This window comes from Plecotus auritus, assembly GCF_963455305.1.
Source record: "Plecotus auritus genome assembly, chromosome: 4".
Classification (NCBI taxonomy): domain Eukaryota; kingdom Metazoa; phylum Chordata; class Mammalia; order Chiroptera; family Vespertilionidae; genus Plecotus; species Plecotus auritus.
Genome location: NC_137775.1, coordinates 96,939,195 through 96,965,363, shown reverse-complemented (window position 1 = coordinate 96,965,363; position 26,169 = coordinate 96,939,195). Strand labels below are relative to the sequence as shown.

The following is a 26,169-nucleotide window of genomic DNA, read 5'->3' as shown; positions in this document are numbered from 1 at the left end:
GTAGGACCTCGATATGTGTGAGTGCATCTTCTCCTTTTCCAAACAGCTTGAAGCCTGCATGCTGGGGGTACTGCCGCCACCCCTAAAGCCCCACAATGACATATCAATGACTTGGAATTAAACTTACTTGACAAGCAGCCATTGTGGGAAAGAATTCTCTTCCATGAAAAGTGCCCCCTGGCTGCAGGGGGGCTGAGAGACACCCTTATCACCAGAGTTAAGGAATCCAGGACCAAGAAGCTTGCCTAAGGAAGCTTGTACTGCTTCACCAACTTACTACCCAAGCCCAAATATTGTTCAGATTCCTCGGGAATGAGCGCCCAACCCTAAATGTCTTTGTCCTGTCATTTCCTCACAAATGTATTGTTTCTTTGCCTAAAAAATGTAAAAAGATGGCTGGTTCACCATTTCAGAGAGTATCATCTTTTATGGTCTGCCATGCACACATATCAAGTCGGTATTTCCCCTGTTAATCTGGTCTTGTGCCAATTTTATTGAGAGTCCAAGACCTCAAGAAGAGCGGGGCGGGGCGGGGGGTGGGGTTTCTCCCCTCCCCAACAGTACCTGTGGCTGAGCTCTGCCACTCACCCCTGAAGGCTGGACACGGTGCTGACTGCCTCTTGGACATGGGGTCAGTCTCCTTGACCTCTAGAGACCCTCCTGCTCTGAACTCTGACCCCAGGACCCCACCTTTTCCTGTATCGTTCAGCCCACACCCTGAATGCCAGCCTTGCTCATATGCTCCATGTCTGCTCGGGCGTCTCCACTTGCCCCTCTGGATCCACCCCTGCCCTCTCCACCCTGACCTGTGCCCGGAGGCTGACCAGTGTAGACCGCATCATGTTCCCCACCCCCAGGCCTGCCTGTGGGTCCACCAATGGGCGCAGGCAGAGAGCAGAGGTGGGAAGAGAGCGAGGCTCCCTGGGCTGACCTTGTCCCTCCACCGGGGGCTCCTGCTCCTGTCCTGAAGCCCCCTTACCCCTTAGGCTGTCCACGGCTGCCGCCTCGTGATCCATCACTCCTGCTGGCTTCCCTAAAACCTGCCCACTGTTTTATAACATCCATCCCCAGCTACCCCGAACCTGGACTGGCCTCTCACTCCGGCCACCCCCCAAACCGTTGCTGCGGGGCCCCTGTGCTGTGTCTCCCCCTCCCCTCCCCCCGACCTCCCCAGCTCCACTGAAGCCCAGCTCCCCGGGGACACTCCCACTGCAGTGGGGTCTAGCGCCCTGGCTCAGCCCCTGAGGCCCATCCTGCCCCTCAGAGAAAGGGGAGGTTGATCCCTGAAGTTCCCTCTGACCCACATCCTCCCCTTCTCTACATCATGCACCCCTTAGCCAGAGGGCTGTGTTCAATCAAATCCCATTTTACAAAATCCAGTGAGCTGTTAACACGGCTGTAACTCTCTCCTCCGAACTCCTGCTCTCCTCACCGGTACCGCTCACGCTTCCTGGCAGGATTATTCACGCCTGTGATGCTCCCCTGCCCAGCTGCCAACCCCCTGGTTCCGCTGCTCTCCTGCCCGGCTCCCTCTCCCCGCCACCCGCACCTGGGCTGTTGCCCAGCACCCCATCAATGCTTCCTGTTGCAAATATTGACTGAAACAGGGCTGAGGCTCCCGATGATGCTGCTCAATGATATTTACCGAGCAGTGACTACGCCCCAGGCACGCGACACCCATCTTGTTCCATTCCCGTCACAGGCCTGCAAGGCAGGTGCTATCCCCATGTTACACATGTGGAAACTGAGGCACAGACAGGCTAAGCCACTTGCCTGAGGCCCCACCCCCAGGAAGGGCTGGAGCCAGGATCACAGCACAGGTGCAGCTGATACAGCCGCCCCCCCGCCCCCCCCCCCCCGCCCCCGCCATGGTCTGCCCCCTGCGGTGCCCCAGCCCCAGCCCCCAGTGGAGACTGGCCAGGCTGGAGGAGAGTGCTCTTCGGGAGCCCCCCCACCCTTTCCTGATGAATCACCGGCTTTCTGTGAAGCCTGGCCCAAAGGCCTCAGAAGTAATTAGTCCCTTTAAACCGGCTAACGGCTTCCCCTACAATCTGGTCCACGCTCTAATTGGCGCAGTCTTGGAGAGAGTGAAAAAGTAAACGTAGCCCAGCCCCCGTGCAAGCATTTCCCAGACACTTTATGGGTGAACGTCAGCCCTTTGGCCATTTGCTCCCACCACACGGTGGGGGGGAGGGGGGGCGGGGGGGAGTGGCTGGGGCAGGGAGGAGGGGCCCTGGCCGCCCACCCACCAGGACAATGAAGGACAAGGCCTGAGGTCCTGAAGTTTACTGGCTGTTCTCACCCTCACCATGTCATCAGGGAGGGACTCCCCGGTTCTGGCAGGGCCTGGAAACCAGGCTGAGGGGTTGGGACTTGATTCAGAGCAGGGGAGTCACTGAAGATTGGTGGGCAGGGGGTTCACCTAACCCAGTGGTCAGCACACTGCGGCTCGCGAGTTTGCCACTGGTTTGCCGTGGTTTGCCACTCTGTTGACTAATGAGTTTGCCGACCACTGGGATAGGGGCTTAATCACAAGGAACAAAAACAGCCTATAATTATTGGAATCAAGAGTCTAGGTCAGTGGTCGGCAAACTCATTAGTCAACAGAGCGGCAAACCACGGCTCGCGAACCGCATGTGGCTCGCGAGCCACAGTTTGCCGACCACTGACCTAACCAACCGCTCACATTAGTCAGGACCCAGGGATGGCTGCCGGGGTGGGACATGGTGCTGGAGGCCATGCCCACGGCTGTCAGGCCACGGAGATCACCTCTTCTGTCCCCCTCAGGCAGGGGCTCCTGGAGGACAGGGCTGTGTCCCCCTCAGACTGGGGCTCCCTGAGGACAGGGCTGTGTCTCCCTCAGACTGGGGCTCCCTGAGGACAGGGCTGTGTCCCCTCAGACTGGGGCTCCCTGAGGACAGGGCTGTGTCCCCCTCAGACTGGGGCTCCCTGAGGACAGGGCTGTGTCCCCTCAGACTGGGGCTCCCTGAGGACAGGGCTGTGTCCCCCTGAGACTGGGGCTCCCTGAGGACAGGGCTGTGTCCCCCTCAGACTGGGGCTCCCTGAGGACAGGGCTGTGTCCCCCTCAGATTGGGGCTCCCTGAGGACAGGGCTGTGTCCCCCTCAGATGGGGGCTCCCTGAGGACAGGGCTGTGTCTCCCTCAGACTGGGGCTCCCTGAGGACAGGGCTGTGTCCCCTCAGACTGGGGCTCCCTGAGGACAGGGCTGTGTCCCCCTGAGACTGGGGCTCCCTGAGGACAGGGCTGTGTCCCCTCAGACTGGGGCTCCCCGAGGACAGGGCTGTGTCCCCCTCAGACTGGGGCTCCCCGAGGACAGGCTGTGTCCCCCTCAGACTGGGGCTCCCTGAGGACAGGGCTGTGTCCCCTCAGACTGGGGCTCCCCGAGGACAGGGCTGTGTCCCCCTCAGACTGGGGCTCCCCGAGGACAGGCTGTGTCCCCCTCAGACTGGGGCTCCCTGAGGACAGGGCTGTGTCCCCCTCAGACTGGGGCTCCCTGAGGACAGGGCTGTGTCCCCCTCAGACTGGGGCTCCCCGAGGACAGGGCTGTGTCCCCCTGAGACTGGGGCTCCCCGAGGACAGGGCTGTGTCCCCCTGAGACTGGGGCTCCCTGAGGACAGGGCTGTGTCCCCTCAGACTGGGGCTCCCCGAGGACAGGGCTGTGTCCCCCTCAGACTGGGGGTCCCCGAGGACAGGCTGTGTCCCCCTCAGACTGGGGCTCCCTGAGGACAGGGCTGTGTCCCCCTCAGACTGGGGCTCCCTGAGGACAGGGCTGTGTCTCCCTCAGACTGGGGCTCCCTGAGGACAGGGCTGTGTCTCCCACAGACTGGGGCTCCCTGAGGATAGGGCTGTGTCCCCCTCAGACTGGGGCTCCCTGAGGATAGGGCTGTGTCTCCCTCAGACTGGGGCTCCCCGAGGACAGGGCTGTGTCTCCCTCAGACTGGGGCTCCCCGAGGACAGGGCTGTGTCTTCCTCACACTGGGGCTCCCTGAGGACAGGAACTTTCCAGTCCTCCACTGGATTCTTCCTGCAGCAGCAGGGACGAGTCCCCTGTCTGCACACCTCACCCTCCTTCGCCCGGGGTCAGAGGCTGCCGTTATGAACATGGGGCCGGGGAGGGTGGGTGCTGTCTCCAGAGTCAGGTGACCGCCAGCAGGGACCAGCAGACTCCCGCCAGGGCCAGGCTGGTGTCTGGGTGGGGAAGGGGCTGAACCTACCTCCCTCCACTGCTTGTTCTCCATCCCTTGAGTATACATGACGCACACTGTGGGGAGAGGAGGAAAAAAGGGTTAACAGGCCAAGAGAAGGGGGGTCCCTGTGCAGAGGGCCCTGGAGGGGCGGAGCCTTGGGAGAGTGGGCCTGGGCAGCAGGGTGGGGTCTGGGGCATCCTCAGCTTGGAGAATGGAGCCTAGAACATCGGTGTGCCTGGGAGGAGTGCCCTCTGGGAGGGGGTCAGGGCTGTTCACATCTAGGCCTGAGCAAGTGTGAGGCAGGCAGACAGGTGGGCATGATGGGTGACTTGGTGGCAGGAGAGCACCTGAAACTCCAGTCACCCCTAGGGCTCACGGCAGCCTCAGAAGGCCTGTCACTGTCACCAGCCCCCGCACCGATGGGCCAACTGAGGCTCGGAGGAGGCCAGTGGCCTGCTTGAGGTCACATACTTGAGTGGCACTTCTCTGGGCTAGAACCCTGGACTCCAAAATCAGGGCTCGATCCCCTGGACCACAGCCAACTGGGGCTCTGAAATGTACTGGTTTCCCTGGTTCTGAAAACTTTGGGCCCTGAAATGCTGACTCGCCCCAACCCGCTCAGTTGTGTTGAGGCTTCACAAGTGTGGGGGTTGGGAGGGCCAGCCGCCCAGTCCTTTCTCCAGACAGTGTCCGTGAGAACAGCCTGGACCGGGTGCCCCGACACTCAGTGAGGACTCAAGGGCTGGCCGCTGCAATCACCACAATGCCATCGCCACTGTTACCATGTCAGAGCAGGACTTACGTGGGTCAGACTTGGAAAACATGTCCTTGTCCAAAAGGTTCCTGAAAGAAGGGGAGAGAGGAGGAGTTAGCAGAGCCCGGGGGGGGGGGGGGGCGCTCAGGGATCAGGGTCTTTCCTGAGGCCCGAAGCTGCCAGCTGCCTCCGTTTGTTTGGCTCATTGCAGCCTACAGTGGGGGGTCCTCGGCTCAGCTTCCTACGAATGTGGCTCCTCACCACCCACCCCACCTTTCACACTTCACACACACTGGTGCCCTGGGTCCCTCAGCCCCTCACTCTTGGGCCACATCTCTTTTTGCCCAATGTCTTAGCCTGTTCTAGAAGCTCCTCTTACCGCATCTCTGTCTCTCAAAAAATAAAAGGAAGCTGTCAAAACGTATCCATCTAGAGTCCTATTCTCTCAGGGCCCTACTTACAACCAGTTTATTCCGCCATCTCATCTGTGCTGATGGATTAATGAACTATACCTCCCAGGGATGCAGGCCCATTTGGTCAAGGCCACAGCTGACACATGGCCCTGCTAATCAGATTGAAGGCGTTCAGCCAGATGATGGACCGCGTTGGGGGACTGAGAGGCCTTTGACAGGTGTGAGCCCTCCTGCCTCTGTGCACTCACAGCTCCGGCTCACAGGCCGGGCGACGGGCCGGGCACAGCACTAAGTGCTCTGCAGGTAGCAGCTGCCCTCGAGGTCAGTACTGGGCAGGCATCCTCCCATCTTACAGATGTGGAAGTGGAGGCATAGGGAGATCAGGCAAGGCCTGTCCTGCACATCTGTGCACCGCATTCACAATGACCTGCTGCTGGCAGGAAGCACCGCGGGAAGTCCCTCGAGCCCTCTGAGCTGTTTCCTCATCGGTACAATGCAGACAACAGCACAAACCTCCAAGGTGCTGGATGCCCTGGGCTGCCTCCTCAGCCCTTCCTGTCCCTGTCCCCACAAATGGTTTCCTCCTGCCGCTCCCCCGGGGCTTTCTCTGGCTGGGGGGCCACAAATACCGGGAAGTTTTCGCTCAGAGGGCAGCCCTCAACCAATGGCGGGCAGGAGTTGGAACATAAATATTGGCTTCCTCACTCCCCTCCCCACACCCACCCCTTAGGCATGCTCCAGTCTCCCAGAGGGGCCCAATGGGACAGAGCCCAGGAAACTGCTCATTAGAGAGCCCCCACGCCCCATCCCTGAAGCCCCCCCTGCCTGCTGGAGCTAGTCCCCCACCCCAACCTGCTTTTTACACTGCCCTAACTCGAAGCTCTGCCCCATCAGCCATCTCAGCCCGTCCCACCTCCCTCCCAGATGTCCCGGGGTCATCTCCCCTGTCTCCTCCCCATTCCCACACTCCCCCAGGGCCTCCGTGCCCCTTGAACCCCCTTCCCAAAGAGGAGAAACACTCAGCATGGGTCTGTGTGGCTTCCTAACAGCCAACCCCAAATGTCAGAGTTGATGGACCCTTGGGACCATGTGTCTCACCTTCTCCTGAGGAGGGAGCAGGGGCCCAGGGCAGGGAGTGGCCACTCCCCACAGCAAGCAGTGGTAGAGCCAGAAAGGCCTAGCTCTGACCCTGAGGCCGCATCACCAGAACCATCAGGAGTGACAGCTTGTCTGGGCAACTTGACCCCACACTCAATTCATTCGCCCTGACTTGGGAGCAAAGGCCTACTGACAGACAGACAGACAGACAGAGAGCTGCAGTAGCAACCTGGCACGAGCACATGACATCCCCCGCTGCCTGGGGAGGCCCCAGATTGTGCTCATGAATCACTCAGCTCCAGTCCTCACGCAGATTCCCAGAGATGTCTCTGAGAGAGATCCCCAAATCCCCACCCTCCGCTCCAGTCTCTTCCTTGGGGCCTCTCCCCAGTGGCACACAACCCCTCTGCTGGCCCCCACCACCCCTCCACCACCCCTGCTCCCAGCCAGCTGTCACTCTGGAAACCATCTGACAAAGCTCCCAGCCCTCGGCAGTGAGCGTCAGAGGAAATGATACGCGAGGCAGCTCTGAAAGGTAGGTAGCAGGGGCTGCAGGTCAGATACCACTTACTAGTATAGATGCTCATCCCACTGAGGTGGGCGGACCTGTACCTGGGTGACCTTGCCCTCCTGCAGTGTGCTGGGCTTGATTTAAAGCAAAGACACCAGGCCTTAGCCCCAAAGAGGACTCCACAGTGGTGGAACCTGGGGCAGGGTGAGTAGCGGGAAAGTGAGAAGAGGGCTGGGGGCGGGACTTCTCTCCCGGAGCACGTGCTGAGGCTCCTCTTTGAGTGCTGTCATGAAGCTCTGTGGTTACATAAAACCCTAGAATGGTCCAGCTGGCAGGGGCTGCAGCGGTCGCCTTTTCCAGTCCCTCTATCAATCAGGAATGTGAGGCTCAGAGAGAGGCCGAGTGGCTTCTCCAAGGCCTGGGCCCCTCTGGGTCTGGCCAGGAGCTCAGATTTAGTCATGTCTAGGCTAGTAAGAAGAGGAGAAGTAGAGGGGCTCTGCCCACCCTCCCGGCTCGGGGAGAGGCACACAGCCGGGCTAAGAAATAGGATCCAGCCACCCAACTTCGGTGGCTCCCTGCCCAGTGACGGAGGACTCACTGCACCCTGGGGCCACGCAGCCAAGGGTAATGCCACCCTCTGCCCCCACGCTGCTGAGGTCATCCTTCTAGACCCACTCCTACCTTTCTGCTCGACGGAGCCTCTCCTGGGCCTTCCCCTGCGCATGACCAGCAGCCAGTTCCTCCCCTGCCCGAGCTCTCTGGCCTGTGGTGTGCAGCCTCTGGCTGGGACTCAGCACACCCGGGCTGCACAGCAGGGCTCAGCTGCCTCTCACGCTGATGTGCGCTCCTCCAGGACAGCGACCCGCCTCTGCCTCAGGCCAGCCCGGCCCCGACACAGAGCAGGTGCCTGGCAAACGGGGTGGTTGAAGGCAGACCAAAGCCAGATGGGTGAGTGAGGCCCTTGTCTCCTGACCGGCGAGGCTCCTGGTCACGCGCAGAGGAGCCCCAATGGTTCCTCTTAGCTAAAGAGCCTAATGGTTAAGTGCATGGGCTGCAGCCAGACATGCTGGGTCCACATCCCAGATCCAGACAAGTTCCTTGCCTTCCTTGTGCCTCAGTTTTCCCATCTGTAAAGAGGGGCTAAAAGCAGTTCCTCCCTCAGGACAGCTGTGGGCAGTGAGGCTTGTCAGATGGGTCAGTCATGCTGGGTCAGGTGCTGAGCAGAGCAGCCACGCCCATGTGGGTGCTTGGGCTCACTTGGGGGCCAAGGAGAGACGGGATGGCTGACAGAGCCACCTTCACCTCACCAGCCCCAGGAGCCCACTGGCTGGGGACCGCCCGTCACCCCAGCCTCAGGCGTCCCCTTGGCCTCCCTCTCTTGAGGACCTCCAGCCCTCTGTGACCCCTCGCCTTATCCACGCCTGTCCACCTGTGGGCCTCTCACTTCTTGGGACTCTTCCCTCTCCCACTTATCAGAAGGCAGATTCTTGGGCCCAATCCTGGGGTCTGATTGTGTAGGTCTGGGCAGGGCCCCAGAAGCCATGTTTAAATAAGACACACACACACACACATGCACACACACATGCACATGCGCATGCACACTGTCCCGATGACCGCAGTCCAGATACCACACATCAGGACTCTTGGTCTTAGGGCCTCAGTTTCCCCACTGAATCAACATGCTCCTGTGAGGCACGTGAAGGCTCTCACACGAGCCTCCTCCTGATCCCTGGGGCCTCTGAGGCTCAGAGCGGGTGAGGGACTTGCCCTCAGGCAGCAGCAGTGAGAAGCTGAGGGGCGGAACCAGGCTTTCCACTCCGAGCAGGCCCGAACCACCAGGGCACAGGCAGACCAGACCCCGAGTGCTTTTCCTCCACCTTCTGCCTTTGGGGAGCTCAAAGAGACATTTCCCAACAGGCAAATGTATTTTCCCCAAAAAAGAGCATAAAACCCTTCAGCTGTCTGCTCGGCAGCCTGGAAATTGGTTTCTTTTGTTCCTCAAATCAAGGCCAGGGAAGCAGAGCTGAGCCTTGCCTCTCTGCTCTCCCCTAGGAAGCCCTTCCAGGGCCTGGCAGCGAGGACCTGGCTGCCTGCGAGGTCACAGTCCCCCAGCAAAGGGAGCAGCCCCGGGGAGGCTGGAGCCAGGGAGGGAGCCTGCGGTGCCACCCTCCCTTCTGGGACATTAAAAATGTTGAGAGAGTAGGAGCTTTCAGAGAGGGGAAGAGAGTCCCATCCTCAGGGAGCCCCCATCTGAGGGGGGACACAGCCCTGTCCTCAGGGAGCCCCAGTCTGAGGGGGACACAGCCCTGTCCTCAGGGAGCCGCTGTCTGAGGGGGACACAGCCTGTCCTCAGGGAGCCCCAGTCTGAGGGGGACACAGCCCTGTCCTCAGGGAGCCCCAGTCTGAGGGGGACACAGCCTGTCCTCAGGGAGCCCCAGTCTGAGGGGGACACAGCCTGTCCTCAGGGAGCCCCAGTCTGAGGGGGACACAGCCCTGTCCTCAGGGAGCCCCAGTCTGAGGGGGACACAGCCTGTCCTCAGGGAGCCCCAGTCTGAGGGGGACACAGCCTGTCCTCAGGGAGCCCCAGTCTGAGGGGGACACAGCCTGTCCTCAGGGAGCCCCAGTCTGAGGGGGACACAGCCTGTCCTCAGGGAGCCCCAGTCTGAGGGGACACAGCCCTGTCCTCAGGGAGCCCCAGTCTGAGGGGGACATGGCCCTGTCCTCAGGGAGCCCCAGTCTGAGGGGACACAGCCCTGTCCTCAGGGAGCCCCAGTCTGAGGGGACACAGCCCTGTCCTCAGGGAGCCCCAGTCTGAGGGGGACATGGCCCTGTCCTCAGGGAGCCCCAGTCTGAGGGGACACAGCCCTGTCCTCAGGGAGCCCCAGTCTGAGGGGACACAGCCCTGTCCTCAGGGAGCCCCAGTCTGAGGGGGACATGGCCCTGTCCTCAGGAAGCCCCAGTCTGAGGGGGACAAAGCCCTGTCCTCAGGGAGCCCCAGTCTGAGGGGGACACAGCCTGTCCTCAGGGAGCCCCAGTCTGAGGGGGACACAGCCTGTCATCAGGGAGCCCCAGTCTGAGGGGGACACAGCCTGTCCTCAGGGAGCCCCAGTCTGAGGGGGACACAGCCCTGTCCTCAGGGAGCCGCTGTCTGAGGGGGACACAGCCTGTCATCAGGGAGCCCCAGTCTGAGGGGGACACAGCCTGTCCTCAGGGAGCCCCAGTCTGAGGGGAACACAGCCTGTCCTCAGGGAGCCCCAGTCTAAGGAGACCCATTTGCTCCTGGGCAGAGTTGCCGGGTGAACCCAACGCACATCCCTGTTTGTGTCTGAGGCCCCTCTGGCCAGATGCGCGGAGCAGGGGCCCTGGCTCCCGCAGGACGAGGCACGGGAAGAGCGCCGCCCTCAGCTCTCAGGGCCACAGGCCGATTCTTAACAGGCTGCGTGGACCCGCTGACACTGTAAGGAAAATGTGGCACGTTGGCACAGCTGGATGCGTTCTTTTTGGAGGGCTTTCATCATATTCCCAAAGAGGTTCATCAGGCTACAGAATTAAGAAAACGTGTTTATCTTCTTTCCAACAGCCCTCCCTCAGCACCCGCCAACCTCCGAGGAGAGGTGGGGATGCTGAGAGCATAGACTTGCAGCTTCCCGCTGGTCCCAAACCCAGCGCTGCCCATTGGACCTCCTTAGCTCCTTTGTGCCTCGGTATCCCCATCTGTAAAGCGGGGGGAATAATAGTCCTCTCCTAGGGGTTTTCTGAGAAGAGAGTTGATATTTGCAAAAGAGCTCGGCAGTGTCCCGCTCACAGGAAGTGCTCACTAAAGGCCCTCGGGGACCAAGTGGCGCCGGGAGATGCCCGTGTGCTCCCTGCTCGCTAATGCTGCTGGCGCAGGTGCCCGTGCCCACAGGCCCAGCTGGCGGTGTGGCCTTCCTGCTGGCTGAGCAGATGGGACAGGTGAGCCCGGAGGCCTACAGAGACCCCTGAGCCTGAGGGGCCCGCAAGCAACACCCCATTTCTTTGTGGAGCCGTTCAACACCAAGCATCTGGCCAGCCCCTGTGGCAGGCAAAGAGGATGGCAGAGGCGTGATCTAACCCGCACCAAATCCTTTGTTGAGTACGTGATCTGGGACACCCTATTCACCCTACACACCAGTGCCAGGAGGTGGATGTCACCCCATGCTATAGGCAAGACATTTGGCGCTGAGTTGTGCCCCGTTCACCCAGCTTGCCAGGCGGCACGGATGGAGCTCGGAAGCCCAAGGCCATTTGGGGAGCGTCTGCATTACCAAACCCAGGTCTCCCCAGCCCTCCCGCCAGCAGCGCTCCTCACTCCCCTCTCTGGCCCCAGCCTCCTCAGGGCTGCTCCCGAAGGAAGAGAACTGGGGGCTCTCACCTCCTCCCGCCCCGGCTCCCCTCCTTGCAGGCAGGAGAGGCAAGGCTCTGAGGGAGTGGGGAGGAGAGGGCGCTTGGCAGCCAGCCCCGGCACTCGCCATCTCCCCTTTTAGATCCCGCCCTCACGTACACTCTGTCTCCCTGCCAAGTCTCCGCGCCAAGGTCTAAAGAGCAATTTCCACATGGCTTAGCGAGCGCTCCTTCCTGGGCTATCTGCATTTCTATAATTATTAATTATTGTAATAATTGTCCCTCCCGCGCTGCATGACCAAGGAGAGCGTGCGCTCTGGCTGGCCTGAGCCGCAGCCAAGCTGCAGTCTCCCAGGCCACGAGGTAGTTCCGTGCCCCTGGATGAGCTACTCGACCTCAGTTTCCTCACCCGTGCTAGGGTCACAGGCCGGCCTTGCGCAGTTGTTGGGAAGCCAAGCGTTTAAAACAGAAATACAGGAAGCGTGCGCGATTCCTCTCTCCCGGTGCCCACGTCCTGTCCCATTCATCACGTCTTGAAGGTTTCTAGTTCAAAAACACACCCCAAATCTGCCCACTCTTCCTCACGCCACAGCACCATTAGCTCTCATTTGGACGCTGCAGAGGCTCCTGCCTCACCATGTGCTTCAATCCCTGCCCCTCCACTCCCTCCACCAGTCAATTCCTTAGGCTACCCAGAGGACATTTTTAGAAGGCCAATCAGATCACATTACTCCTGTTTAACCCTGCCCCAAACAGAATAATAACAATTATTCTATTATTATTAGAATAATAAATCAAACTCCTTAGCATGGATCTGCACCCCCCACTTCCTCTCTGACCTCATCCTCTTCCACTCCTCTCTGGGGAGTCACACTGCTCCAGCCACACTACCCTCCTGCAGTTTTGCAAGGATGCCAAGGACTTTTCTGCCACTGGGCCTTTGCACTTGCTCTCTCTCTACCGGAATCACCCTCTCTCCAGATCCTCCTCCAGATGACTATCTCACCCCCTGGCTCTCAGCTCAGTGTCACCTGCCCATCCTGTCTAAAGCATCCCCAACAACCACACACTTACTTGCAGAGCACTTATCCCTATCAGACATTATTTCATAAGAAATGTATACATCCTGGCCGATGTGGCCCAGAGCTTTGAGCATCAACATATGAACCAGGAGGTCACAGTTCGATTCCCATCAGGGCACATGTCAGGGTTGCAAGCTCAATTCCCAGTGGGGGGTGTGCAGGAGGCGGCCAATTACTGATTCTCTTTCATCACTGATGTTTCTCTCTCTCCCCCTTCTTCTCTGAAATCAATAAAAATATTTTTAAATGTGTGTATTTGTTTATATTCCCCACCACCAATGCCAGTGTGAGTTCTATGAGAGGAGAGAGCTTGTCTATCTTGTTCACACTATATCCTCAGCACTTCGAACTGTGCTCAGCACAGAGAAGCCTCAGTAGCAAATGAGGATTTGTATCAATTATCGAAAGAATGGATGTGTCCATAGCAATCAGTTATTGGTACCCATCATCAATATTGAGTTTAGTTAGCACATTCCACTTTATACGGGACTTCACAAACATAATCTCTTTGGTCTTCATAACAATCCTACAGGAAGTTAACAGGACCAGTATTTCCCCCATTTTACAGATGGAGTAACTGAGGTAGACAACTTAAATGACCAGGCCGAGGTTTCAGAGAAGGTAAATGAGGAATTGCATTGACTTTCAGTGTCCTGCCCAGAATTCTTCAGGACCGAACGGCATAAAGCTATCCTATTGGGACCTTCAGGCACCATGCTAGGCCAGCACAGGTGAGTAACATTAGGGGACAGAGGCCCCTTGCAATGTTTTGAAATCCCACTAAGTCATTTTTTTCTTGCCCAGGAAACTGGCAGGAAGAGAGGTAGTCAGGGTTCCAGCTAAGCTGTGCTTGGATCATCAGTCAGTCACCTAACACTGGCTTCCACTGACTGCAGGAAAATCCAGGGAGCCAGTCCTCAGAGGCCCCCCTAGACCCCTGCACCCCAGGAGCCCAAGCAGCCTGTGGGTCCCTTGGACCACCTCCTTGTGGCAGAGTCCATGGCTGTCAGCAGCAAGCATTCCTCTCTCTTCCTGCTGACAGAATCCACATCGCTTCAAGTATTGTGTACTCCCCCCGCCTCAATTTATATATTAAAACACTAACCCCCAATGAGATGGTATTTGGAGATGAGCCTTTGGAAGGTAATTAGGGTTATTTGAGGTGGTTGGGTGGGATTACGACGGGATCAGTGCCTTTAAAAATAAACACGGAGAGCAGAGAGCGTGAGAACACAGCAGGAAGGCGGCCACCTGAGGCCCGGAAGAGCATCTTCCCCAGGACCCGAGCATGCTGGCGACCAAGCCCACCGTCTTGGATGTCCGTTCTCAGGTTTGTGATAAATACATTTCTGTTGATTGAGCCACCCAATCTATGGCATTTTGTTATGGCGGCCCGAGCTGACTAATATACTCGTCTAGGGGTGTACATGAGACCCAGCTTTGGCCATGGAAATGGAAGGGGAAGTCTGCTGAGATATTTTGGGAGGGATTGTGCTTCCCATATCAAAAGAACTTTTCAAAGAGAGGCCTTTGGCCCTTTGTCTTGCTTCCTATTTTTGGATGTGGCTGTGATGCCTGGAACAGGCAGCCTTTTTGCAATAACGAGGCACAGCATTTGGATAATGGCTGAGTACAAAGACAGCTGGGTCCTTGAGGGCAAAGTGAGCTGACAAACCATCAGATAACCTCCCTCCAGACTCACTGTGATCTGAGAAACATAAATGTACTCAGGGTTTGAGTTACTATCAAACTTTCGGTTGCCTATAGCCTAAGTATTCCTAACTGAACCTGCCTCCTCTGTACCCTATGGCTTTACAGCCTTCTTCTCCTCCCCTCCTTTCCGCCCCCTCTTCCCAATGGTAGGTCATCTCCAGCGATGGCCGTGGTTCTGAGCAGGGAGATCTGCGGTCTGGGGAAGGAGAGACAGTCTGGGTGCATGGAAGGCAGGCTGCCATCCCGTGACTCTCTGGTCTCTGCTCCTTGGAGATTCCTCCAGTTCTAGTTTTGTATCCCAGAGCCAGAGGCATTCTTGAGCAAGAAAATACTCTCCCATCCCTGGAAAGAAAACACCTAATTCTTGGTCACAAGGTTGGGACCCAGGCCCCTACTGTGATCCTCTTGGAGACCCCATTCCAGCCTTGAAGCTTTGAGATTTGAAGAAACTGAATTTGAACCCCCCCCCTTTCCAAAACATACTAAATGTGTAACCTTAGCAGGTGCCTTTATCCCCTCTAAGCCCTGATTTCCTAATCAGCAAAAAGGAAACTGCTAGCTACCTCACAGGACTGCCGTCAGATTAGAAAGATACACAGTGAGGTAGGGAGAGGTCTAAGATGGCCCTGCACAGCCCCCTCCCCTGAGTGCGGGTGGGGCGTGGGAGTAGGATGGGATCCGCGCTCCTGTGACTACTGTTACCTCATATAAGACTGTCCAGCGGACTGGGGAGGACTCTCTGCAGGCTTCGAAGAATAAGCTGTCCTGCTAGGAGCTTGGGGTGGCCCCCGGGAGCTAAGCGCCACCCGGATCCAACAATCGGCAAGAAAACAGGACTTTAATCTTCCGGCTGCAAGACACTGCATTCTGCTCACAACCTAAATGAGCGTGGTGTGGACGCCCAGCCTCAAAGAAGATCCCAGCCCCTGCAGGTGCCTGGCCTCCCGCTCGGGGGAGACCCTGAGCGAGGAGCAGTGAGGCCTGGGCTCTCCCCTAGAGGCACAGAGAGATAAGAGATGGCTGTTGCTTTAAGCCGCTAGGAATGTGGCCACTTGTTACACAGGAATTGAAAACTGTAGAATAATCCTAGTTTGGACCAAACTGCTATTTGAGTAGGCCAAAACAGTTGAGCATAGGCAATTGCACATGGTCCCGCCTAACACAGATGTGAGGTGTCTGGCACGTAGTAAGTGCTCAACAAAACCCACTGTTATTATTCCTCAGGCTCCACTGGAGAATGCTTTGGCTATCCAATGGCTGACGACCTCTTTTTCCTAACACTGGCTTTGACAGCTGCCCGCTGCCCCCAGGCCCTCCTTCCCCAGAGCTGCCTCCCCTGCCGGTCAGATGAGAGCCTTCGGAGCCCATTCCGGGGCCTTCTGAGAGGCCCAGGGACAGCTCCTGAGCAGACTGCCTCTCCTGCCCCAGGCAGCAAAACACCAGCCTGAACAGACAGCAGAAAACATCGCTGGGGCAGAGGCAGCCACTGCCCACCAGCCCCACGTCAGCTGGTGGGGAGGGCAGCTGCCTGAGACTCCAGCAGGGCTAAGGGACGCCAGCCTCTGGACTCCACCCCTGCCTTCCCTGGGGGCCTGGGAGCCCCACCGCTGAAATGTGCTGTGCTTCTTGCAATGGACCCTGTGGAAGTGCAAAGGTTTCCTGTTACATAAAAAATGCAAATCGCTCTTTTCTAACCAGCAGTCTGGTCCTGGTCCCTGCAGCAGATGACGCACAGAAACCAGAAAAACAGTGTGGCCCTTGGGGAACGGGACACTGGACAGGTAAGTTTCGGCTGGGTCTGCAGGGAGGCTAACGAAGTCAGAAAAGGTCTGGAAAAGACCACCAGAGGAGAGAGAAGCTGTGGCTCACACTTCCTACAATGTCTGCTGGTATCTGGTTTCATACACCATCTACCTTACTCACTCAGAATCCCTAACTGGCAAATAGATGTCAATAAAGCTGGAAGGGGGTAAGAATCTCTACGTGGGTCAGATCTCCAGGACCCCCACAGACTCTGGGACTCAGCTAGAGAGTCTGGATTTTATTTACTTTCAGGTGTCAAATAATCGGCAACACAAATTACTGTTCGTGGGCTAATCCTCCTATGATAAGGGTTATTGTACTTCCTTTATAGATAAGGACACGGGGGCTCAGTAGTTTACCCGATGTCACCGGGACAGATCCCACAGCCCATGTTCTTAACGACTGGGCCAAACAACCAGGCACTTTATAATCTTTGGTCCTAAGTTCACCGAAGCTGGTAAGAAACCATTATTTGGGAATGGACTTGGATTCGCCTGAGAGATACCCTACCTATAGGAGGGGCCTGAACACCCACCCCACAGCGTGATCTGCCTTCCGCGGAGGCTCGCGTGGGCCTCTGCTGTGGTCCTGGGCTGAGGCTCAGACGTGCCCCTGTACCAGGCAGCTTTGCTTGGCTGGGAGTGCCCAGGGGAGGCATGGCAGGGGTTTGGGTCCTACCCCAGGCAGGAACAGGAGCTCCTAGAACTGTGGGAGGTGGCAGGGACCTTCCTAAGAGCAGAGAAGGGGCGGGAACAGGCCCCAGCTGCTCATTCTGAAGCCCCCTGGAGTTCTCACCCCACCAACGCCTCTGCCTGCCCTACTGTTCCCTGCCCACCAGCAGGTGTCACTTAGATGCCCAGGGCAGGGGTACCCCATAGCCTCCTCCTAGGGCCCAGTCAGTGTGGACCTTGAGGTGCAGGGAGCAGGACTTGACCCTCATTCACTGGGGACTATGAAGTACAGAATATACTGGAGAGCCAGTGTGTGCAGTTCTTCCTCCTCCCCATCCTCCTCCTCCTCTCTTCCTCCTTTTCTCCCTGTCCCCCTCTCCTTTCCCACCTCCTCTTTCTTCTAGAGCAGTGGTTCTCAACCTTTCTAATGCCGCGACCCTTTAATACAGTTCCTCATGTTGTGGTGACCTCCAACCAAAAAATTATTTTCGTTGCTACTTCATAAGTGTAATTTTGCTACTGTTAATGAATCGTAATGTAAATATCTGTGTTTTCCGATGGTCTTGGGCTCTACAGCAGCGGTTCTCAGATGGAGAACCACATCAACCCTCACTCACCACCCTCAAACCCCTCTAATGGCATTAGAAAGGTTGAGAACCACTGTTCTAGAGCCTGGAGAGCTGGACCTGGTTGAGGGAAAGAGATGGATTTACAATTTCAAGCTCACCTATATTGTTTTCCTCCTCCCCTCAGTTCAGGTGACTTCCCCCTCCTCACTCCTTCCTACCAAAACCCACTTTCCACCCTCTGGCGCTCAGGAGATCAGGAACAGGGCCTGGGCAGGCCCTCCTCAGGCCGGTAGACCATGTGTCCTGAGAGGGAATGGACACAAGGGTTGATCCCAGAACTACATCCACCAAGATCGCAAATGCACCCCTAGGTACCTTTTAGGCAAAAGGTCTGACACCTCTACTTTGAGAGAGCAAGCAGGAGGGACCAAGCATTACTGCCTCGCTGTAACCGTTGTAGCTACTTATTAAGCACCAACTGTGGGCCAAGTAAGTGCAAAGCAGTGTGTTGGGTACTTCACAATCCTCTGTTCCTGTAAGTTAATTCCTCCAACAGTATTTTTCGAGGACCTGCTACGACATGCCAGCCACTCTTCCAAGCACGTGAGCTACCTCGGCAAAGGAGGCTTCTCATTGTTTGCACTTGACAAATGGAGGAAACCTTGGCTAAAGTCAGCCCCAATGGTGGAGCAGATTCCATTTCAAAGTGTCTGACTCCAAATCCACGGTGCCGTGTGCCCGCTGCCTCCTCTCCTCTCCACTGGGTCCGTGATCTGAGTCAGGGTGGGGATCGCTGCCCTCAAGTGCTTAGGTAGGTACTCTGGGGCAGGAGGGATGAAGTACACACCTGAGATATCTTCAGAGGCTGAGTGCTCAGTATGTGAGCGACCCCATGGCCCAGGCTGAGTACCCAGGACCCAGGGGACACAGAAGACAGTGATGAGGGCTGCGTGTCTCATGGCTGAAGTGGAGGCAGGAGGCCAGGCTTTTCAGGATGCGGGGCATGAACTGGCAGCGGTGAAGGAGGGGTGAGTTCTGGATGGGGAATGGATTGTTCCTGGGCTTGGAAGTGGGAGGATCTGGAGACAGCTCTGACACAGGCATGATTGAAGGCTGGAGGGGAGTCAGGCATAGGGAGTGTGACCTGCTGGAAAGGGAGGGTGGGCTGTGGCAGCTGTCAGTGGCTGAGGAGGTGAGGCTGGAGCTAATGGGCCACCAGGATTCTCCCAGAAGAATAGTGGCAAAATGCAAATGGCGCTGGGAGATGTTCTGAGAGCACTGTGTGTGGGACCACCGAAGAGACATACGGGAGTTATCAGGGGAGCCTGGCACAGGGGGGCAGCTGTTCCACATCAGCCCTCACTCACCACCCTCAAACCCCTCCCCAATCCTTCTCTCACCCCCAGCCCAGACCCTCTGGCTCTGTCTCTACCTCCCCACTGCCTGGAATACAGGGGTGGGGGCCATGAGGGTAGGTAAAGGGACCCTAAGAGGATGAGGTGGGGAATTTGGAACAAGGGAAAAGCCAGGACTCAAGTCACGTGAGGCAGGGAGAGTGGCATCTCTGGGGACCTCAAGGTGAGCTATGCCTGGGCCAGTGCCCCTCACAGTGGCAGCAAGGCAGTGTCCGAGGCCAGCCACAGGGTGACAGCACTAGGAAGAAGCCCCCCATCTCCACTGCACCTCCTCACTGCCTGGGGCAGCCTTCCCCTCACATAGGAGAACCTGGCAGAGACCAGCTCTGAGATGGAGAAGTTACCCCAAAGCCTGTGTGAGGACTTTGGGGTAGGAGCCCACAAAAACACCCCCCCTCCCCTGCTGGACTCTAAATTACACACTCAATGTTATAGTCCTTTGGCCTAAGATTTTGTACCCAAGTTATTGTTTTTTTAACGGTCCCACTTAAAACTGTCATCAGCAGCCACACCTCTGTGACTGAGGGACCCACTGGGATTCTTCTCCAAGAGTCAGTTTGGTTGCTGGAGGTGAAGAAAGGCCCTAGCATCCTGGGTCTGAGGCGGTGCGTGGGTGGGGGAGGGGAGGAGGAGAGGGCTGGGGCAGAGGGGGCAGAAGAGAGGACAGGAGGCCGGAGGCAGGGGCTGGGCAGCCTGGGAGGTTGGGCAGATCTCTCACTTCTAGATTTGGGGAGGAGTTGCTCAGAAATGACCTGCTCCAAGACCCCGTATAGCCTGCCACTCCCTCCCTCTCCCCCTCCGGCGCCTGGACCCCTGTTCCTGCGTCTTCACGTCTCCTCGCAGCAACAGCCCAGAGCGCAAACTTTCAGAAATGCGACCCCAAGCCTGGCTTCCATTCCGCGTCGCCACCGCGGCTGGGCAGGGGCTCTCGCCGGACAGGAGGGGGCTGGGGAGGAGGGGGCATCCCCGAGGCGAGGACACGGGACACGCGCTCTGGGTCCATGGGCGGGACAGGGGTCCATGGGCGGGACAGGGGAACCGGCCGGCGGGAGGCTCACCTGCAGGACACGGTGATCTCCACCTTGGTGGCCGGGATGCTGCCCGCCAAGGAGTCGAACTCGCTCAGCGACGTCATGTCCTCGGGCTGCTCCATTGCCCACCGTGCCCACCCCCCCTCCCCGCCCCAAATTAGTCAGTCCCTGCGCGCTTCACGCTTCTCGGGAGCAACTGAAACCCCGGGCTCTCCCCAACTACGGAGCCGGAGCCGAGGCTGGCGGCAAAGGGAGGAGAAGAGAGCGCGAAGAGGGGGCGTGGGAAGTGAGAGAGGGAAGGGGGCGGAGGGAGCGGGGGCCGCGGACCCAGGAGGGGTGAGGGGGCCGCGACAAAGAGGCTGGGGGCACAAGGGGGAAGGGGTGAGGTGCCCAGAGAACTGGGGCGCAGCAGGGCGAGGCGCAGGGGCGCGGGGCGAGGGCGCCGGGCGGGGTGCGTGCAGCTTGGGGCGGGGGGAGAAGGGGTGCAGGAGAGAGAGGGGCGTGGGAGCCTGTGGGGCGCGGGCGGGGGTAGCCGGGAGCAGGCGGCGTGGAGCCCGGGGCGCCGGAGCTGACCGCCTCTGGCTGGGTCCAGCGCGGGCGGCGGCGGGGCTGGGGACGCGGCTGCGAGCGCACCCCCTCGGCTCCAGCTCCGGCTGCGGGGTGCCCGGGCTGCGGGAAAATCAAATCTGCCCGAGCCGCCGCCTCCCGCCACCCGCCGGGCTGCCGGGGCGGGGAGCGCCGGAGGGGGCTCCCGCAGGGGCCGGGGCGGGGCCGGGGCGGGGTCTGCGCGCCGGGCTGTGTCTGTGTGAGCGTGTCCGTGTGCGCGCGTGGCAGGCGTGGGGACGCGGCTCCAGATGCTGGGAGCCTGGGGGTGACAGCCTGAGATGGTCCTGGCGGTGCGCGTCTCCATCTGCACGGCCCCACTTCCACCCCCTCGGGGGCTCCACCCACGGGGCAGGGCGAGGCGGGTGAACCAAGGGGCACCTGTTTGAGGAGGGTCTACAGGAGGCGCGCGGGGTGGGGGGTATGTGCAAAAGAGACCAGGGAGGTGGGGAGTTCTCTGCTGAGGGTGCCATCACCGCAGAGGGGCTGGTCTCCATCCAAAAACGGACTCCACCTCTCCTGGGGAGCGTATAGGGGTGCCCCAGAGCCCGAGGAGCCGCCTCGTTTTCTAGTGAGGGCGGTAGGCCTAGGAGGGGTCGGTTCCCGGCTGTCCCCCCTCGCCCCTCGCCCCCCCCCCCTCCCCGCCACTAAGCCACGCGCCAGCACCCTCCCCACCCTGGCCCGTCGTGACCACAGGCTGAACCGACGCGGGTCTAGAAGCTTCCTCACCAGATTGAGGGTGGCCCCGGCCTCCCAGGGCTTCTAGGCCACCAGCTCTGCGTAGGCGCCGCCTGTGGACAGGCTCTGACTCCTGCCCTGGGAGCGTGGGGATGCGGAGGCTCCTCTCAGCGGGCCCCACCCTGCCCAGCTCCGGCTGCCCTGCCTGGGTCGCAGCGCTGTGGCCATGCCCGGGGCTGAGCTCCTGGACTGTCTCCAGAAAAAGCCCTCGCAGCCCCTCCTCAGCGGGGCCTGGGCTTTGCAGAGATGGAGCGGCCTCCTCCGCGCCCACCATGGATGGAGGGCTTGGCCCTAAGCCCTCTGTGCCGGGCAGCCACTGGGGAGTCCAGGAGCCCAGGCTGGACCCGAAAAGGCCACGTCCTCTGGGCCTTGGCTTTGGCAGCAGGGCCTTAACTGGTTCGTGGAGATTCTGTTTGAAGTCAATTCCCCGAACATCAGATACAAAGTCAAACATACATATAAGAAGGCATTCCTCTGCCTAGGATAAGTGTTTTCCTTGTCCCATGGCACGGTGTTGGCTGGACTCAGTTCAGCCACCTGGACCGACAGCAAGGGGCAGAGGCCTGGCATTCCCAGGGCAGTGGGCACAGCTGGGTGGGAAGGCCCTGCTGCAGTTTGGGCCTGAGGCCCTCTCTACATGGGGAATAATTTGGAGCTCCTTTCCTGAGGGATACAAACTGGACTTGGAACCTCTATTTCCACACCTTTATCCCACCTACCCATCCTAGACCAAACATGCTTGTGGAATGTGTCATGCATTCACCCACTAGTATTTACTGAGTATCTGCTGTGTTCCTAGCCTGTGCCAGGGCGCCCTGAGAAACTTCCTTGAGAACAACGATAACCACTACTATACAGGGGTGGGCAAAAGTAGGTTTACAGTTGTAATACCCCCCCCCAAAAAAAATATGATGATAACTAATACAAGAATAAACTCTGTGTTTCAATATTCACAACTGTAAACCTACTTTCATCCACCCCTGTATTTTCAAAGAGCCTATCCTGGGCCAGACACCATACTTAATTTTTTTAAAAGATATTATTCACGACCAACCAAAGGACTTGTATGCATGCATATAAGCCTAACCAATGGACACAGACAACAGGGGGGTGAGGGCATGAGTGTGGGGGTGGATGGGGGGCAATGGGGGGATAAGGAAAATAAAATAAAATTAAAATTTTTAAAAAAGATATTATTCACATACCATAAAATTCACTATTTTAAAGTGTATAGTTCAGGCTGGCTGGCGTGGCTCATTGGTTGAGCATTGACCTATGAACCAGGAGGTTACCGTTCGATTCCCAGTCAGGGCACATGCCCAGGTTGCAGGCTTAATGCCCAGTGTGGGGTGTGCAGGAGGCAGCCTATCAATGATTCTCTCTCATCATTGATGTTTCTATCTTTCTCTTCCTCTCCCTTCCTCTCTAAAATAAATAAAAATATCCTAATATGTAAAAATCCAGGGTCCGTAACGACCAACCAAAGGCTCGACCAAACACCGGAAGTCAGTTCTGCAGTCAGTGCTGGGTTGCTGTGGTGACCCAGCACTGACTGCCGCCGGTATGGGCACAGCAACCCAGCACTGACTGCCAAGGGGGCTGCGGATCAGGCCCAGAGAGAGAAGCAAAGTCTGATCTGCAGCCTCCATGGCAGCTGTTGATCAGCCGTTGCCTCTCTCTTTCTCTCTGGGTTTCACCAGCAGCTGCGCTTCTGTGTCTCTCTGGGCCTCCGCAAGGGCTGCTGATCAGCCTCGCCTCTCTGATTAGGCCCAGAGATAGGCCCAGAGACGCTGACTGGCATAGAAACCGACCAGTCAGAACCAAATCTGGGTGAACTGTGAGGAGCCAATGGCTGCCTAGGAGGCTGAGCTTTTGACGCTGACTGGCATAGAACCTGACCAATCAGAACCAAATTGGCCAGCAGGGGAGGGCAGTTGGGGGTGAGATCAGGCCGGTAGGGGAGGGAAGTTGGGGGCAAGATCATGCCAGCAGGGGAGGGCCATTGGGGGCAAGATCAGGCTGGCAGGGAAGGGCAGTTGGGGGCAAACAGGCCTGCAGGGGAGGGTAATTGGGGGCAAGATCAGGCCGGCAGGGGAGGGCAGTTAGGGGTGATCAGGAAGGTGGGCAGAGGCAGTTAGGGGTGATCAGGCAGGCAGGCAGAGAGGTTAGGGGCAATCAGGCAGGCAGGCAGAGAGGTTAGGGGCAATCAGGCAGGCAGGCAGAGGCAGTTAGGGGCGATCAGGCTGGCAGGCAGGTGAGTGGTTAGGAGCCAGTGGTCCCAGATTGTGAGAGGGATGTCCGATTGGAGAGGGTGCAGGCTGGGCTGAGGGAACCCCCACTCCGTGCATGAATTTCATGCACCGGGCCACTAGTATATTAATAAAATAAAGTGTACATACAGTTCGGTGAGTTTTAGTATGCACCATTAAATTCTCAAAACAATGATAGGTGTGCGGTATTATTACCTACATTTAATAAGTAAGGCAGACAGTGCCCAGAGCGGCTAAGTAGCTTGACCATGACCTCCCACCTGGGAACTTGTTCAGAGTGAGAATTTGAACTCAGGCCATTGAGACCAAAGTTGGACTCTGAACAGGAGACTTGAGTGCCTCTTTGGATGGGGCCAGGTAATGGAGGTCTTAAAAGCCAACTATGACATTAGCCCTGTTGGGGAGGACAACAATAGGGAGCCACCGCAGGTTGTTCAGCAGGTAAGTGGCGAAACTGAAGTTCTACCCCATAACCTCGTAATGCGACAGATCTGGAGTAGCAGCCCCTGGGTCTCTTTCTAGAAAGATTCTGGACGTGTCTCTCTCTCTCTCCAGTCCCTCTCAGTCATTGCATTCCCACTGCTGGCTCTTTGGTGAAAAGTATATTAGGTGCCTGCTCTGTGCCAGGCACCGTCCTAGGCTCAGAGAATAAAGATGGGAAGAGAGCAATAACTGTCTCCAAAGAGTTCCCTGTGGGGGCCCAGGACACGCATGCAGGTCAGCCTCCATGCACCATGAGGAGTGCCATTGAGGTGTTAAGGGCCCTCAGAATAGAGAAGCGTGAACATTGACTCTCCCAGGAGTGGAAACAGCGGGTGTCAGGGTAAACTACAAAAAGGAGGTGATATTGAGGAGGGCATTGAAGATGATGTCTGTTTGGTTCCCTGAGAAGCAGACCCTGAGAGAAAGCTTTGAATGTGAGCAGTTTATTGGGGAGACTAAGGACATGCTATGTGGGGAATGGGGAGGTGAGATGGGGAAGGCAGCCAGTGAGGTGGTTTAACAGCCAGTTAGTGCTGTGGGCACCAAGGCTCATCCCACGAGGACGAGAACTGTCTCAATCTTAGCCCGCCAGAGGGTGAGGGAGCAGGTGCTCATCCAGATTAGAACTAAGCAGGGCCTTGGCCCACCCCACCACGTGACCAGCACTGTCCCCCCTGATTAAGAACTGGGAGCACGGAATGGCCCATGCCCAGAAGATCTGGAATAATCAGCATCAGCGTTTTGCCTTTGCCTCCAAGATGCAAACACGCTCTCATCTGACCTGACCGCGGTGTTAATGACGGCAGAGCAATTTGGAGAGGCCGCTCTCAGCATTGCTAAGGAGAGGAAAAGCACCAGGGCTCCGGAGCAGCTGCTGCCTCCCGCCAGGGCGCCCTGTACCGCTGCCCTTGGGTCCTGTTTGAGGCTGGGGACGGCAGGTGAAAGGGGACACAGAAGAGAGGAAGGAATGTGGATGGGACGGGGGCTGCCAATACTGCACCTTGGAACAAACTAGAAGAAGGTGTTCTTTACTCTGGGTAAATGCAACTTGTGGGGCAGAGAGTGGGTTGGAATGGAGCTCCCCTGGCTCCCTGGGCAGGTGTCCTTGTGCTGTGAGCGCCCTGCAGCACCATACATGGCAGCCCTGGAGAGAAGGAAAGACAGAGGGCATGACGGAACCTGAAACCACCACGACAGTGAGGAAGTGGTGAGATGCAGTGTCTGATTCCACCCATTAACAGAAACGCTAGAAGGGGCTTGGTTGGAGACCATCTAGGTTAACCCCGTTCTTTTACTAAAAAGCTTCGAGTGATGCACTCAAGATCACCTGACTCTTTCCTTGATAAGAAACTTCACTAATAGCAGCAGGTCAGGTACCCAGAGCAGTGAGGACTGACAGGTGTGGGAGAAGCCATGTGCTGTTGGGTAGAGGAAGAGCCAACGGCCAACCACAGGGCTCTCCACACACCCGGGCCCCATTCCTCCTGGAGGGGGCAGTCTCGCTGCCAGGTGCCCCACCATCCCAACTGGAACCCCACACTGCCCCTCCCATCCTCTTCTTCTAGATCAGAGCACCAGCCAGCTCGGTCCACGTCTCATCTGGACAGAGGGAAGCCCTTCCTACTTCTGGTATCTGCCTCTCCCTCCCTCACCCGCTCTGGCATCTGTCTGAGGCCCAATGGCCACTGCTTCCTCTCTCACCTCTCATGCCCTCCTTTTCCTTCCAGCAACTCATGTTTTTCCAAGAGGGCGAGGCCTCCCTGCCCTTACATCCAGCTGCTGGAGTCTTCACACCAACCAGGGCAGGTTGTGGCACTCCTGTGCTTGAGACCGTCGCTGGCTCCCGTCTCGCTCTTTCCCTGACCTCTCTCCCTTAATCCCTCGCTCTTTCCCTGACCTCTCTCACTTAATCCCGTCTTTCTCTGCCCCTCACTGTCCATTGGAGGTGGATCACTGGCTTTGTTTATTATCTAGGAATGTGCAGATAATGGGTATTATCTGCTCCATCTTAAACGTGGGAAGTAGTTCAGTACCTTAACTTGCCCGGGTGCACACGGGTAAGTGGCAGTGATGGGATGCGAAGCAGAACTCTGCGGGTCCAAGGCTGCTGGCGGTGCCTGATACCTTGCTGCTCTTTCCAGTCCTCACTCAGGGCCTGTCCAGGAGCCTCAGTGTCCGCCATCAAGGCCCAGGCCCCGGCCCTCACAAGTCCACAGAGCCCAGGCCAGCACCCTGTGATCTGTGCTCAGTGCCTTGACCTTCCACTTGGCACTATGTCCCACATAGAGGTCACAGTCTGTCACTACCACCCCGACCCCATCCCGCATTTAACCCAGCATTTAGCTGGGTGTTGTTAGCTGTGGTATTAGAAACCTCAGTACTGCTGGGGACTTTAAAGATAATCAACTCACCTAGATTTTATAGATCTGGAAACTGAGTCCTAAAG

General features: G+C 57.7%; 1 protein-coding gene across 2 annotated transcripts in view; it reads right to left on the bottom strand.

Annotated features, from left to right (window-relative positions):
* Positions 1-19,838, bottom strand: part of CPNE5 (copine 5) — an 88,076-nt gene extending 68,238 nt beyond the window's left edge. For both annotated transcript variants that reach the window (XM_080663774.1, XM_080663775.1), the window contains exons 1-3: positions 19,657-19,838; positions 5,010-5,050; positions 4,235-4,281 (exon numbers count right to left, since the gene is read on the bottom strand). In XM_080663774.1, the coding sequence (XP_080519900.1) occupies positions 4,235-4,281; positions 5,010-5,050; positions 19,657-19,751 (183 nt within the window). In that variant the 5' untranslated portion in view covers positions 19,752-19,838. The remainder of the gene's footprint in view (positions 1-4,234; positions 4,282-5,009; positions 5,051-19,656) is intronic.
* Between the last annotated feature and the right edge of the window lie 6,331 nt (positions 19,839-26,169).